The sequence below is a fragment of the Erpetoichthys calabaricus genome, chromosome 9 (genome assembly GCF_900747795.2).
Source record: "Erpetoichthys calabaricus chromosome 9, fErpCal1.3, whole genome shotgun sequence".
Lineage (NCBI taxonomy): Eukaryota > Metazoa > Chordata > Cladistia > Polypteriformes > Polypteridae > Erpetoichthys > Erpetoichthys calabaricus.
The window spans coordinates 136816591-136832550 of NC_041402.2; the positions used below are offsets into that span (position 1 = coordinate 136816591).

Consider the following 15960-nt stretch of genomic DNA (forward strand, 5'->3'; position numbering starts at 1 on the left):
TCTATCTCTCTCTCTCTCTCTTCCTGCTCCTGACAGAGGGGGTGTGAGCTGCCGCCTTCAACAGCTTTGTACCGGCGGTGCTTCGCATACTTAAAAGCCAAAAAGCCGTATTGATTTTTTTTTTGACTGCTTGCTTTGCACTCCTTTGAAAAGGAAGATATGTTTGCATTCTTTTAATTGTGAGACAGAACTGTCATCTCTGTCTTGTCATGGAGCACAGTTTAAACTTTTGAAAAAGAGACAAATGTTTGTTTGCAGTGTTTGAATAACGTTCCTGTCTCTCTACAACCTCCTGTGTTTCTGCGCAAATCTGTGACCCAAGCATGACATTTTAAAAATAACCATATAAACATATGTTTTCTACTTCGCGGATTTTCCTATTTCGCGGGTGGCTCTGGAACGCAACCCCCGCGATGGAGGAGGGATTACTGTATATATATATATATATATATATATATATATATATATATATATATATATATATATATATATATATATATAGACTACAGCAGAACTCTGTATTAAAGCAGTATATGGTACTGTATAAAGGTGATTTAAAATTGGTTATTCAAAGCTAAATACTGCTAAAAGTCTTGACACTCCGTTAAAATCAAACCCTAAAATTCATACTTCCTTTATATACGGTGGATTTCAATAAATGTCTGCCAACAAAAATCAATGAAACTTGCTAATTAATTTTACTTACTCTAGAGCACTGTCCTGTTCTCTTCTTATAATATTCTGAAAAACAGCACCTCCATCAGCTGTTGAAAAAATCGTGGTTCATTCTGTTCAATCACAGCTTAGCTCCGTTGGTTAAGTGTTTCTTTTTTTTTTGTTAAATTAAAAAAAAAACTATGATTGTTGATTGGTATTGCAAGCTTAATGATGATTTGCATGTGGACAGCAGTATTGTTTTTTCAAAAACACAAAGCTATACACTCTGTAGTACAAGTAATGTAATCAGTTTATCTCATATTTGCTGAATATTACATGTAAGGCCAAGTGCACTGCCACAATATCCTACTTGCAAGAGAGTATTAATGACAGTATTCATTATTCTGTCTCCGGGATGCCCCGAGTTTTATTATGGCTGGACCTCAAGGTGCGGGTCAAATGCCATCACCAGGTGGCTTCTTGGCACTATGGGGAAAGAAGGGGATGACAACATTAGTGTCAACACCCCCTCTTGTGTTGCCGGGTTATTACATACCTTGACTGAGCCTGTAAGGAAGTCCTCCAACACACATGAATGACAATATACTGTATACTGTATATCTAAACCAGAAGGTGACTTACTTTTTATTTATTCACTCCCTGTGTTTGGAACACAACATTTTAGACTCTTATTTCAACTGTGTGCAGGAGGTCCAGGATTTTAGAGAAGAATCACACGTCAGCATAAGAATGACCCGCAACATGCAGGCTTTAATTATGAATAAAGACTAGAGGATGAACTGAAAACTGTGATTCAATAAATGCCACAGTCCAGCTAGTGGGAGCCTGAAGTATTATGATAAAAAAGAAGGGGCAATAAATATTCACCTTTAGTCATTTATGTAAACTGATCTTCAGTGAGTACAAGCTCAGAGCATTGTAACAGTTTTAGAGTTAAAATACAAAATACATAATACACATATAAAAACACTGATTTTGGTTAAATACACAGTGAAACAAAGCTATTCCAAACTGGTTAACATAAATGGAGCCTAACAATATATTTCATTTAATATTATCATTGAGACATAGCTAGTTTAGAATGGAAGGGAGGAAAACAAAAACTATAGTCAAAGCATCCCTGTAAAAAAATAAATCTCTAGGAGGGTCTCTGGTCAATAATAATGCAACATTATAGACAAAGTTGGACTCAGTCCTAGTTCTGGAGACCCTGGCCAACTGATTGGTCACCTCCTTCTATGAATGGTACATCAGAGTTTGTGATGGGCTGTCTAATAAACTTTTTATAGTTGAAAAGTTGGTTCTAGGCATAAGACAAAATTTTGTTGTATGAAATTTCAAGATAGAAAATACTGCCAATGCAAAATTGTATATTGTATGACATTACCACACAGGGCCGTCTTAACAGCATCATGGGCCCCTGGGCAAAGTAATGCACTGGGGCCCCTACCAGCTTGTCCCAACCTAATCACCTACTCTCAAGAATTAAAGTATAAATAGTTGATAGAATCAAACATATTTATTAGTACTTTAAATAAAATCAGTTTTAAACAATAAGAAAACATGCCATAAACCTAAGACTAATCAACACAAATATCCAAACAATATAACAAGATTTGAAGAACAAAAATTTCAGCCTATACACAATATGTTGTTACATTATACAAATAAACATAGCACAAGAGAATTACTATGAATTATTTATTTTTAATAAAGTATTTAGCACAAACTTTTGCATTTTTTTTACAATGAATTATTTGATTAGTACTTAAATACATACTATATATAACAAAGATTAATATAAGCAATATAAGTCTTGAAAAATAAAAATTTCAGCACATGCACAATAAATTGTGTTGAATAAGCGGTTGCTGATGGAGTCCCGAATGAGGCACATTACCTGCACTGTGAGGGAGTGTCAGTTACAGCACTACGGCCATGTGGCCATGTGTAACAGGATCCTCATTGTTGAGGACCCAAGTGGCTGGACCAGGCCAAGGGGACGGCTATGTAACACCTGGATGTGGCAGATAGATGGACATTTCCGGAGGGTGGGAATGGACCACATGTCTGCCTGGGGGATTGCCAACCAAGATCCTAAGCTGTTTCATTGTATGGTGGGTATGGCCACGTGCTTTACCAGTGCATGCTCCCCAACCTGACCTGCACAATAAATTAATTGGTATACTATATAGATTAAACTGTCATAAAAATTAGTATAAAGCATTTATTTTCATCAGTTATTTAACATAAACTTTGCAAATTTTCTTTGATGGAAATTGTTTTATTATTACCTCAAAATCAATAGTCTTCAATACATCAGTTTAAATGCACATCAATGAAAGCCAGTTTAAACACTGCTGTCCCATTGTGCTACAAAGCTGATTTTTTAAAATTAATTTAAGTCTTGAAAATGAACGTTCTCCTGATAAGTTAGTAATCATCATACACATAAATATTCTGAGAGCAATTTGGGAAACACAGCTTTCAAGTTGTCTGAAATTATTTTTTCTTGTAGAGAAAACACACAAATGTGCAGGGTGGCATACTTTAGTTTGTTTTTGGGTAAAAAGTATGCAGCATGTTACATTTTTTTAAAAATGTACTGCACTCTGCAATGATGTGAGTAAGAGGAATAAATGGAATTGATCTGACAGGTGTGGTATGAAGCTGCAGAAAAGAACCCAGATAAACACGGAAGTAGATTTTAGGAAGGAATATTCCTCATTTTGCATAAAAAAACACTAGCGAGTTCCTGCAAAATTAATTTTAGTGTCACTTTTGTGAAAGTGCATACAAATTGAAAGTTGTCAGCAAGGCATTCTTTTAGTTAATTGATACTGTTAATTAAGGACACTATATTAGAAATGATATTTGGTATGAAAATAAGGTATAGCTGAGTTTCATCTGCATATAAGTCAAATACATAGACATCTGGTGGAGACTTGCCCTAAAATATCCATGTCTGTAATTTCTGTCAAAGATTGACTGAAGCAGAATGGACACTGTCTGATATTTAAAAATATTTAAACTTACTTTACAACAATGCATAGAATATTTAAAAAAATGTATTGTAAGTTCTTTGAGTTGAACTGATTAATGTATTATCATTCCATATTGTAATGCTGTAAAAATGTGAAAAGTGGGGTAAAATTCTTTTCACGTTCAATAGTCTTTGAGAGCTATGAGAGCTCTGCTGACTGTCGCACTTTTGATTTGCAGGATGCAGTTGAAGACAAACTGGACACCAAGCACTACCCCTACATTTCCACACGGTCCTCTGCCCCATTTATCACACACCCTGTCAGGTAAGTGTCTGGAAATAAAATGGACAGCTGACGCTAACCTGCAGTATGATGCACTGAAGTTTTACTTTAGTGTTTTCATCTGTCATGTAAAGCACTATAAACAGACGCTTCTGGACACCTTTTTACTGCCTGTTCAGTTCAGGACTCCCAATATATGGTTCCCCTGATGGAATAAACGTTTTTGAAACAAAGACGTCTGTTCTCAGGATGGCTTTGCTTTTGCTCATTTTAAGATGTGTCTTGATATTTCATGCTAGTCAGAAATGCACTTCGTGAAAGCACTGGATATAGACATCTAGCCCTGACTATACTTTGTTGACTCACAGCGCTCGGTATGGACACTGGCACAAGAACAAGACCCCAGGCGAGTATCGAACTGGCCCAAGGGTGCTGGTCTTCATTATTGGAGGTGCGTCTTTCAATGAGATGCGCTGCGCCTATGAGGTGACACAGGCCAATGGCAAATGGGAGGCCATCATTGGTGAGTATGCCAAGGGGGAGTGGGTGGGATTCTGAAGAGTTATGCATATGGCCAGTACCTTAAATCTTCTGAATCGATAAATGTCTCCTTACTAAGACAGCACAATGCACACATTGAAACTGCCTTTCCCTGGGAAAACAATGAATGGAAGTAAAGGGAAGCTGGTCAGCCTTAGACATTTGTTGAAATAATTATTATAAATCTTTGATAACTAAGGGGCATGCTGTAACATTGTGTTATTTTTAAACAGAATTTGTGAATATGAAAAATGATGGCTTAAGCTAACTATTGGATCCTAGGTTTGGCTATTGGACTTGAAGATCCCGGTGAGGCTGTGTGCCAAGAGTCATAGAGAGATGGGCTGATGATTTACTCAACTTATTCCACTGCTTCATCTCTCTTCCTTGCATCAGATGATTGCTGAAATCTGATAGATAAGGACTTTAGGGAAACCTTTTTTTTCTGGTGCAGTGCTGCACAGTTTCTATGGGTGAGGGCCTTCCCATGAAATCAAAGTCATCAGGAAATCCACTTAAAACTAATTCCTGATGTCCTGCCCCTTGAATGTGTAAAATCATGTCAATGACTCGTACTTCCTAATTCTTTAAACTTGGAATCTATAATCACTGTTCACTTACCAGGAATCATACAATTCCATGTCCTTTGAAGCTGTAAATCCAAAGAGAAGTGACAGACTTTTTATCGTCTCAGTCTCCTTACTGGACACTCTGTCTTTTGAAAATCAATGACTTAAGCACAGCCTCAATCTTTATAAGTCCTTACATGTTTAAGCTAAGAACAAGACTGTTATGTTGTTGTGTCATGAAAGTGTACACCTGAGGAAAAATGGCACATTCACTGTCCCTTTGAAACACTAAATCAAAATGACTCATTCTCGATCTTAGACTTCTAGTTACCAATCTCCAGGCCTGCTGTCTCCTAAATTTCCAAAGTGGTATTTATTACTCTCCATCTCAAACATTCCTTTCAAGAAATATTTTTAAAGACATTTCTACAATTGAGATATTGTCTCCTTCTTTTCTTACAAGTTCTTATATTAGTATTAATCTTCGGAGGTGATTCAGTACAATCCCTAATCCCTGTCACTCCAGAGTCAAAACTGTTTGTTATCTCTGTATGTCATGGAACTCCAACCGTGAGGCCCAGTCCCAGAAGACTTATTCTTTACATACAGTATACTTCAAGACCAAAATCCATGATTCTCCATTACTTATAACTATGATTGCAAAGTGTAAAGTGTAATTTTCTCTCTATACAACATTAAAACTTAAATTCTTAGTCCCTGTCAACCCAGGCTATGTCCAGACTCACTGAGTACCAACTTTCTAAATTCTAGGCACAGTGTTCCTAATCTTTAAATCCTTCATTATATATTCTGAATCTTTAAACTAAACTTTGATTATCTATTATCCTGTACACACACAGAATTTGCAGCCTTTGGTCTATTGAATATCAAAACCTGGATTCTTAGAGTTCCCTGAATTCAAAATCTCAGTTCTGTCCTCCTCATCTCTTGAATCTTTGAACCTATTCATTACATCTCATAAATCTCTAAACCCAATCTTTAAATCTCATGATTTGTTTTTAATTTGACTCCAATATTCATCTTTCCTGAACTATCATAGTCTGTAAACCTCGAGGCCCTCTCTTCATCTCATTGTTTCTTAATTCTTTACAATCAAGTTCCATATTCTCAATCTTCTAAACGTTCATTTCTGAGATTATAACTCCCCTGCCTCCCCCATTCCTAACTTAATCTTTTAGACTTCTAATATTTAGTCTCTGACCTTACAGTAACTAATTTTAGGGAATTTCTAAATCCAAAGACAGTTTCCTAACTCCCTTATCATCTTTTAATCTACATGGTAAATCTTTTACTCAGGTACCTTTTAATCAGGTACCGTCTATCACCAGATTCTTCAAATTTGTGTCCACAATACTAAAAATCTGAAGGCCATACCGTCTATTCACTGTCTTCTGAATCTTTAAACACCGAGCTCTAGGCATCCTCTTTCCTCAGTCTCTAAAACTATCTCTCAAGTTTTTGGTCAGTAAAATTTAAAACCAAAGTACCAGCTCTGTGCCATCATTAAAGTCAGGGTTTAAACTAATATCTTCTTGAGTCTTTGATCTGGAGTGCTACACTCTGCCTGGGGAATCTGTGAATTGACAGCCAAATAGTTGATTTATTCCTTAAATTTCACAAGATGTACCAAATATGACTACACATTTTTACTAAAATGATAAACTTTAACCTCAAATCCCAAATATCAAACTTATTGTTTTGTAATTCTTTAAGCTCAAATTCTAGACTCTCTCCATCTGTCCTTAGTCTTTAAAAGTAACCCCCACAGTACTGACCGCAAAATTTTAAATTCAGCTTTTGCACTCTTTGTTTCTTGAATTTCGGAAATTGAACTCGAGACTTTCTCTAGATAATCGCAAAATAAACAACTAATTTTTTGAATCACTGCTCCATGTTTAATTTCTTGTGCCCAGAATCTCTTAGCTCAAGATAGTATCACTAACTCTGTTTCACACAAAACTAAATGTGTGTTCCAAACTCCCACAAAAGGATAAACCTTAAAGTCTAATTATCAACAGTCTTGTCATTTTTAAAGTAAAAATATCAGATTTTTCTTCTCCTCAATCTGCAAAAGTAACTTCCTGAGATTCTTGGCCCTAAAACATTTAAAACATGAACATAACGTCTCAGATTCTCAATTTATGAACTAAATGTTGGTATGCCTTGCACATGAAAAGGCTGATTGGGAAATAGGGATGACTGGGAGAGGAAACATCAATTCAAGCCAAAGTCAGAACCAGATATCTATCCTATCGGTTGTCACTACCAAAACATTAATCAAGGAACTGTAGTAAGGGAAAAAAAACAAAGAGCCAGGAACTGAGTATTCAAAAGCACTTGAACTACTACACATATGAATGAACAATTGTTTTTTGAGGATATCTACAAGCTCCTAATGACCTGTCTGATAGGCCTTTTTTTATATTGTCATGTCATATTTGGAGATGTTCTCTGTAGCAGAGTACACCATTTCAAAATGACAATACCTTAAAATGCCAGTGCCCATAAAAAACAAAATGGCGGCAGAAATGGAATAATTATTTTTATTAATAACTGAAAATAATAATAACAATAAAAAATATGATGTAGCACTTCAGAAAACCCAAACTGGGACAACTACGAATAAAAGAAGCTGAAATGAACACTCTGGATTTTTTTTTAAGCACACAGAATCATAACACTTGTTTTTTCAATTTTACAACTTGAAATTCCTAAATTCAAAATGAAAATGCTGACTGTTTGTCTTGACTTTCAAAGTGCATCATCAACTTATTGTGTCAAGAATTACGTACCAGCTCTACGATCAGATGTCCATAAATTGTATTCATGTAACATCAAAACCCAAGCCTCGCATTTCTCCCACCAGATGATTTCAATTAAACTTGAAATTACATGCGTCATTAAAATCTAAAGCCAATTAGTATCTTTCTGTTTTCTACATCTTGGTATCCAAGTCCAAATTTCTTGACCTTTGAGCCTCAAGAATCTAATCCAAGACTCTGCCTCTTCTGCAGGCTTGATATACTCTTAGCCCTGAGTCATAGTCATCACAATTGCTCATCATGAAATCATGAACTAAAAACCAGATCCATGTTTAATTATCCTGCAAAACTATAGAAATTCCTTTACCAGCTTTGTTAATCATTAATTCTAATTTCTGATTCCTTGGAACCTCCACTTGAAATTTAGACCCCCTTTCTCTTGAATCCCTCACCCTCAGGTCCAGACTTCCTCTCCTAAATCTCTCATCACATGACCACATTGATGATTTATGAAGACCAGAACAAATCAACTTAAGTCAATATTTTCATAATATTTTATACCCAAGACTTGGCTGTCAGGAATGATTTTGAACTGTACCCAGGCCCCTCGTTTCTCATGGTTTTTGCCTATAATGTTGTCCATTTTGCCATGTTGGTTAATATCAATTATATGCGAAAGTTGCAAGATATGAGGAAAAGAGGAGTTCAAAGTAATTCATGATTGACAACCAAACCTGTTAAAGCTCTGATCAGAAGGCCAACATACTTTTGTCTTAAATTTTATATCTGAGGTTTAATTTGTGTGCTTTGAAGCTCTAAAATAGCTCTTATCCCCTCTTCTTAGAAGATTTAAATGTTATATTAAGTCCCTTTTGTTGTAAATTTGGGACCCAAACGTGACATGCAGCTTTTTGAGGCATAGTATCTTGAGGTTCTGGTTACACTTTAGTTGATGTCCCATTATTACTACAAGATCTGGTAGTGGTCTGCCCTGCCCAATACTCTGCCTGGCATCCCACATATCGTGGCCCTGGCATTATGTGCTGCTCATACCTCTTAGCCATGCGTGTCACTCTCTGTTTTGTGTTACATCAATGTTTTCTATGAATGTAAAGTTTGTCCTGTTGTCCATCTGGAACTCACATGCTGTGCTTTGCAGCTGTCTGGGCGTGGGTCTCTTCGGGCGTGTCTCTGCAATCTTGTGTCTGCCTGTGTCCTGTTTAAACTGTTCTTCTTGATTTGCAGCACTGCTGTTCTGTCTTATTTGTCAAGTCTTTATCTCCATACAGCAACCCTTCTTCTTGGAGGACACCAGACTGGTTGTGACTGTTTGTGGGTTTGGAAGTGATAAATTTTCATGGCAACTTCAGTACTTGAATCATGTATCTCAACTGCCCCTCCAAACATGCCCCATGCCCCCAATTACTCTTTAAGCTCTTTGGCCTTGGATGCCCAGTGATCCAAGACAAGAGGGGCATGTGCTGCTTTTGGAGTAGATGCCAACCTCCAAAGTTTCAAAGTGGCAGCACAGGTTCCTGTTTCCATTGGTGCCAGAGCTTGCCCATTTATATACTCCAAATCCCTAACCCATTAATGACTCTGGTCTTTCTACATGCTTTTTATTTCTTGAATGGGAAAAGGTGTCCTCCCCGATAACAAAGGATGTGGGAAGAGGGGATGGTGCCTCCTTCTTGACATGGCACTCTTAACTTGGGGTGGGCTGGTTGTGGGGGTGGGGGGAGCCCCCTAGGGCACCAAGTGACATGCAGCACAATCACGTCAGCCGGCTCTGTTCCTCCGCAGGTTCCACCCACATTCTCACCCCCACCAAATTTCTAATGGACCTGCGCCACCCAGACTTCCGAGAGTCTTCTAGGGTTTCATTTGAAGATCACGCTCCCCCTGAGGAGTGAGGGGACCTCAGAGGCTGCTGACAAAGTAACGCCAGCTTCACGACAAAGAACTGCTTCTGCGATATGAACCAGAAGGGGTTTCTTTACCTTCTAATCTCTCTGTCACTGTCTCTGTCTCACTCTTTGTAAGACTCATCCTATGATTTTACATTCAGACTTGTTGGCTTTGCTTTTCGTTTTGGTTGTTTGATCTCATTAACCAAATCACACCGAGTCTCACACTTTCTTCACTGCACTGAATGTCATCTGCTTGCATCATTGATCTTTAGACTGCGAAGGAGTCCAGTGTTTGTTCAAGGGGGTGTCCCCTGTTCCCCACTCAACTCCCTCTCCCCATCACCACCCTCAATCCTCACCAACACCCAACCCGGCAGTTGCAAGATCAGTCTAAAAGTATGGGTCAGACCTGCCCAAACTCTCAGAATATCCATTTGTTGACCTTAGGGTACTGAACTGACTGCTCATAGTGACACATTGAATGGTTACTGCTGTATACTGGACTTGGTACTGAACCTGGCCAGCACTCCATGAGCAGAATGTAGGTGACATAGAAAGAAAGGAAGGCTAATGGGTATGATTTGGTGGACTGGACAGAAATGCAAAACAGGCCAATGGGAAGACTATAGTGGACTGGGTAACTTAAGAACACATTGATGAACAGAAGTTAGCAGCCTACAGGTAGGATGGTTGGCTAATTACAGTGTAGTGGTCAGAGGACACTTATTTATTTAGGAATTTACCTTGATGGTCACTCCTTATTCACATCAATGGACATAGAAATAGGGGTATCTGAAGACCAAGCTGTAATTAGCTGGTTAGAAAAGTTTGCTATTAAAGTGAACACAGTTTAGAGGACTGGTCCAGGAGACACAGCAGAAAAGTGGATCGTCCAGCATACCAAAGCAGCCTATAGGGTGTACAGCATTAGGCCTGCTGGGGAGTGGACAACGGTAGGACTATGAACAAAATGCAGCTTTTTTTCTGGGCAAACTCCTATTGACCTTAATGGTCAGCAGGTCACAGAAGGCTGGTGGGGTGGCTTCTCCATGAACAAACGCTATTTTTTTTTCTCTTCAGTTGTATTCTCCACAGTCTGAAGGCCAACAAACTCCTGGTATCTCTGATATGCTTTAGCAAGTAAAACACTACCTTCCACCTAGAAAAGACATACAAAATAAGTGACTTCTGATCCCCTCTTCTGGCTCGTTCATGTGACACACAAGAGTGGAAGCTACCAAAGGATAACAGGCCTTCTGCACAGAGCGGCCCGTGGGTTGTGCTACACATTTGCACGTCACAGAGCTTTGACACAAACAAGCACTAGAGTATCTCCTGGCGAGGAGATGGCCAATTAATACCAGACCAGCTGGTTAAAAGTGTAAGGCAAATGCCGAACTCTTGGGTTGTGCAGTCCCAATTCACAATTTGAATATCAAAAAAATATCATATATAATTTGATTATTTCCATGAGATGATGGCAATGCTGAGCATAAATAACGAAGCTTCAGTATTATAAATTAATGAGTGTATGCCTTTGATAACAATTTACTATTTTTACACCTCTGGCTACATTTATTTATTTATGCTTAGCATCCATACTTGTCTTTACATACACACACATGTTTATCTAGTAAACCAATGGTTTTAGTCCCACTAAACTGCACATTTTCAAGAATGGCTCTGTGCCATGACCCTCAATTTCACAACTACAGCTGCAGACCCCTGAATGACATCACAAGGCAGCCACAGAGGGGTCTGCCATTGGACGTCTGCTTTCAGACTCTCCTGAAAAATTGTGTAACTGGAGTGAAGTTAAGGATAAGAGATCTAGTTCTTTCCATTTATATTCGTTTATAATATATTTATAGCTTATAATATTCTCAATACATTGCACAGCAGTGATATTTTTTTACACTACTCAGGCACCACTGGCTACAAGGAAAGCTCCACTTTTATTTGTTACAACATTTAGACCAGGGGTTCTCAAGTTCAATCCTGGAAGACCACTGTGGCTGCAGGTTTTCGCAAATCAGTCGGTCATTTTATTTTATGTTGAATTGATCGTATTGATTAATTAGTTTGTCTTTTATTTCTTTTCTCTTATTCTGCAATCAAAAAAGCACAGTGTTGTGAGATTTACATTTATGATAAATTTAGAAACATCTGAATTTTTGCAGTAACACTTATCTCTCTTGTCATTTTCCTATTAATCCACGTTTGTTGCTCCCTTAATTGCATTCTAATAATGGCAGGTAACAATGAATGAAGCAGGACAGACCAGACGGAAAGATGACAGGATGCAACTACTTGTAGTGTCAGAACCACTAGTGTGTGCATTAGTGAATAATGACCAGGGCACCTGAAAAATTGGAATGACAGTTATGATAAGGATGACTAAATCCTTACAATTAAAGATAAAAACATTAAAGTATTTACATATAACATGCAGAAATGCTTATTAATGAAAATTTAGAAATCCAGTTTTGTATTTTTGTAAACACAGAGACTGGGAAATAACAGCTTGTTAATTATGTTAACAGTCCAAGTAAAAGTAAAGTTGGTTGGGATGAAAACCAGCAGCCACAGCAGTCCTCCAGAAGTGAACTTGGGTGCCACTGATTTAGAGGGTCTGTCTTTCATCATTAGCTCTGCCTCTAAAAGGCAAGACACTACCCTGACTGACACAGCACTTCCTAATTCTGGTTGCAACACTCGCACTCCTGTTAAAATTAAATTGCTGTAGCCTCTCAGGCTCACTTTTGAAGCAGTGAGATGGTTGTTCCAGTACATTGCCTCCCCGCAGTTGAAGATTTAAGACAGAATATTCACAAAAGCAGTAAGGGCAGGCAACTTAAGAAGCATCACATCTGAGGCACACATCAAGGGGCAATTCCCTCTACTCAATGACTTTTATAACAGAGAGCCTTGCTGTCATCACTGCATTTGCACAGCCCTTTGGCTTAAATGCTTCCACCATACTTTACCAGGTTTTAGGTGGAGGAACATTTGTTTGCTTTTTGATGTGGTCTGGATAAGATGCTACTGATGGCACTTAACCTGGTTCAGAACAGTTGTGGCCATCAGGTCTGCACACTGTTTTCACAGAACGTCATGTTGTCCGGAACCCATCCAGTTTGAAACTGCGCACAGATCTGAAATGTTTTGTCGTAACAGTTCAGAACCCCGTCCCACATTATGTTGCTTCCATGTTGGGTTCATGACAGGCACCATGCCTTTTGTGGACCTTCAGCCCGCTGCTCTTCTGTTATTCTTTAGTGTTTCTAGTGTCTATGAACAGCCCTGCTAAAGCACTATCCTCTTATGTTCTTTCTTGTTTGGCTTTTTTTTTTCTTTTTTTACTTTTCTTCTTTTTGTCACAAGATGTGATGTGCGCTATGTGACTGTCTGTCATGCATAGCGATGCATCACCCTGGTGGGGTGTCAGCGGGCGGCGCTTCTGCTCGCCGCCACAAAAGCTGCAGGTTTCTCCTCTGGGAGGCCTGAGCGGTTAGGAACGTGTGCCTATGTAAGGGTTTGGGGGGTATTGTGGGACACAGACATCATGTCATTCTCATAAACAAGGGCACGAGAGATATTCAATTCAACTGTATTTAACTTTTAAATAGTAAAATAAAAAAAAAAACCTTAAAGGCACAAAATGCAGTGTGATCAGGGTGTGCTTAGAGGAGCCCCTTTTGTTTTAAACCTGCTCTGATGGGCAGAAACCTGCAGCTTTATTCACTGAATGGTGTTTCACTTGAAAATCATTCACTATTTTTATGATAAGCAGAGAAAGTGATGTGCTAAGACCATGCAGGAAAGTGTCTTCAACTTTTTAATATAAAGAGTAAAATTTGCATCAAAAGGATAAGAGGGTCAAAGATTACTCTGCTGACCTGAGACTTCAAAGGAAATCTGCTTGTTTTTGAAACTTTTGCTAAAGAATTTACCCCAATGCTGAAGACACATTTCTGTTTTGTGCATGCCTGACTCGTCTGCAGCTGGCCTAATGCTTGTGTTTTCTCTTTTGCCCCTCATCCTGCTTCTACAGGATCCACCCACATCTTCACACCAACTAAAGTCCTTGATGCACTCAAGAAGATGACCAAACCTGATGAAGAGGTTGCCGGATAGATAGTCAGCAGTCTCTCACTCTCTCTCTTTCTCTGACTTCGTTTCGTCTGTCCCATACACCTCTGAACATCCCTCTTATGAATGACCAAGCCAAAGGCCTGCTGTCCGATGCCATCACAGTGACATCATGGGTCACTCCCCCCCCCCCCCCCCGTTACAACACGCGAGCCTCGCTGCAAGAGCGAATTGATGCTGAACACCGGTGGCTTCTCTTTGTGGGTGGACTCCATGCCTCTAACTGCTGTAATTTCCAGATGTAACATAGTTCCCTTGGACCCTTCTCCAATGCCATAGCACAACAGTTTTATTAGGTTTCCTGGTTAACTTGATAGCGTAATATATTTGTGTTTTGGTGGAATTAGCAGAGCTGTGGGTTTCCGGCAGTGCTTTAATTAAAACTAAATCCTATGGGGAATCAGCCAGTTGAAAAATGAAACGATCGCAATGCTCTTAGCTTAAAACTATGAATGTCTGCCCCTTCCTCTCATATAAACAGCCCACGTGATAAATGACATAGTCACCATTTCACCTCTCTGCTTAAACCTGTTCCCTAGAAGGACTTGGGTTTCTCATTTTATGAGTCTCTCCAAAGCTATTCACCCAAAAACTTTCAGTGTTTAACAAAATACAGATTATCTTACCTGGATGACCACCATCTTAGAACCTTAAATGATGAAGTGCAACTCCTCCATGGACAACTGCAGAATTAAAAAACTGCCTTCCTCACTATCCCCAATCATTCCAGGACCTTAGGAAACTTTAGGCTGATCTTTGCCAGGCCCATTTTTCTGCTGACTACCAAGTTGGACTATTCTCCTATAAATACTTAACTAAGCTTGTAGTGTCCCCCGGTCATTGCTTGCAGGGCCAATGGTATTTCAGTATTGTATTTAGTCTCTGGCTAGTGTTTTGGCTGCAGCCTCGCACTGGGCTGTCTAATGTGTGTGTGCGTGCGTGTGTAGCACCATTTGTCCCGTTCTAGTCTCCTAGTGATGCCCGCTTTGTGAAGTTGTGCCCCTTCCGATTGTTTGCATCCCTTCGGTGTCTGTAATGTTTCCCCTTGCATCGTAGTAAACTGAGAGCCCATTTTGCTTTACTTTGTGGTGCCCAGAAATCATCTTCCTGAATGAAGGCTTTGAGTCCCTACCCCGACCCACTAATCCAGTCTTGTTAATACTTTTCCACTTTATGTTGAGATTTGCAACCCACCTTTCTTGCCAGCTGTGACACGCACGGAGAGCTTTTGTGATGCATTGCTTCTGAACTTTTTTTGTCTTCTTTGTAAGTTTTTGTTTTTTTAAGTTGTAAAGCAGATCACTGTGTTGACTTATTGATTTATATAAAAGTTATTTATCAAAGGAAATAATAAAAGGTAGTCTGTCTTGAACCCATCCCTTATGTCTGGTTGCTTATATGTCCTACTGATTCGCTTCTCTTCTACTTTGTTGTTCATGGCAGCATGATGGCTAGCTCAATACCTCAAATGAATTTGAATGTTCTCTCCATGACTGAGGTGGTTTTGGCTTTCAAACCTTAGAGATGCACCATCTAAGGTCAATGGTGACAGTAACTGTTAGGAATAAATGAATGTGGGAGTGTGGATTATGGAAAGTCTTCCTGCTCACAGCTTGTTCCTGATGTGTGCCCGATTCTGCCGATATTGTATAATGAAGTCTGGGCACATCTCATACAATCCCCCCAAAATTTAGTGGGTTAAGTAAAGGCATAGATGATTTGTTAATGGGCCTTAGGCTGGCAGAGTGGGTCTGGTTTTAATTCCTGGGATTTTCACTATACAGTATGTTTGGGATTGGATTTATTTTTGTTTTCCTCCAATATCCCAACGACAAGACACTGGCAGCTTTGATATGTAAAATTATTTGTGCCAAAATTAAATGCAATCCAGTATATTAACTACATTGAAATGCAGTAGATGTGCAAGTGGGCTATTTAATTTTGGCACGGTTTTATCGTGTCATTATTAAAATATAATGTTTGGGACAAACACACATTTTTCCTTGATTTACCACTCTGCTTCGCAGTTTAAAATTACAAACTAATCAATTCAGACATGATT

General features: G+C 38.8%; 1 protein-coding gene across 2 annotated transcripts in view; it reads left to right on the forward strand.

Moving 5' to 3' along the window:
• The window catches only part of stxbp1a (syntaxin binding protein 1a), a 58479-nt gene extending 43205 nt beyond the window's left edge, over positions 1 to 15274 (forward strand). Inside the window, exons 17-20 of one of the 2 annotated variants that reach the window (XM_028810224.2) lie at positions 3901 to 3986; positions 4313 to 4467; positions 9640 to 9774; positions 13801 to 15274. In XM_028810224.2, the coding sequence (XP_028666057.1) occupies positions 3901 to 3986; positions 4313 to 4467; positions 9640 to 9749 (351 nt within the window). In that variant the 3' untranslated portion in view covers positions 9750 to 9774; positions 13801 to 15274. The remainder of the gene's footprint in view (positions 1 to 3900; positions 3987 to 4312; positions 4468 to 9639; positions 9775 to 13800) is intronic. The other variant, XM_028810225.2, reaches the window with a different exon arrangement.
• The last annotated feature ends 686 nt before the right edge of the window (positions 15275 to 15960 follow it).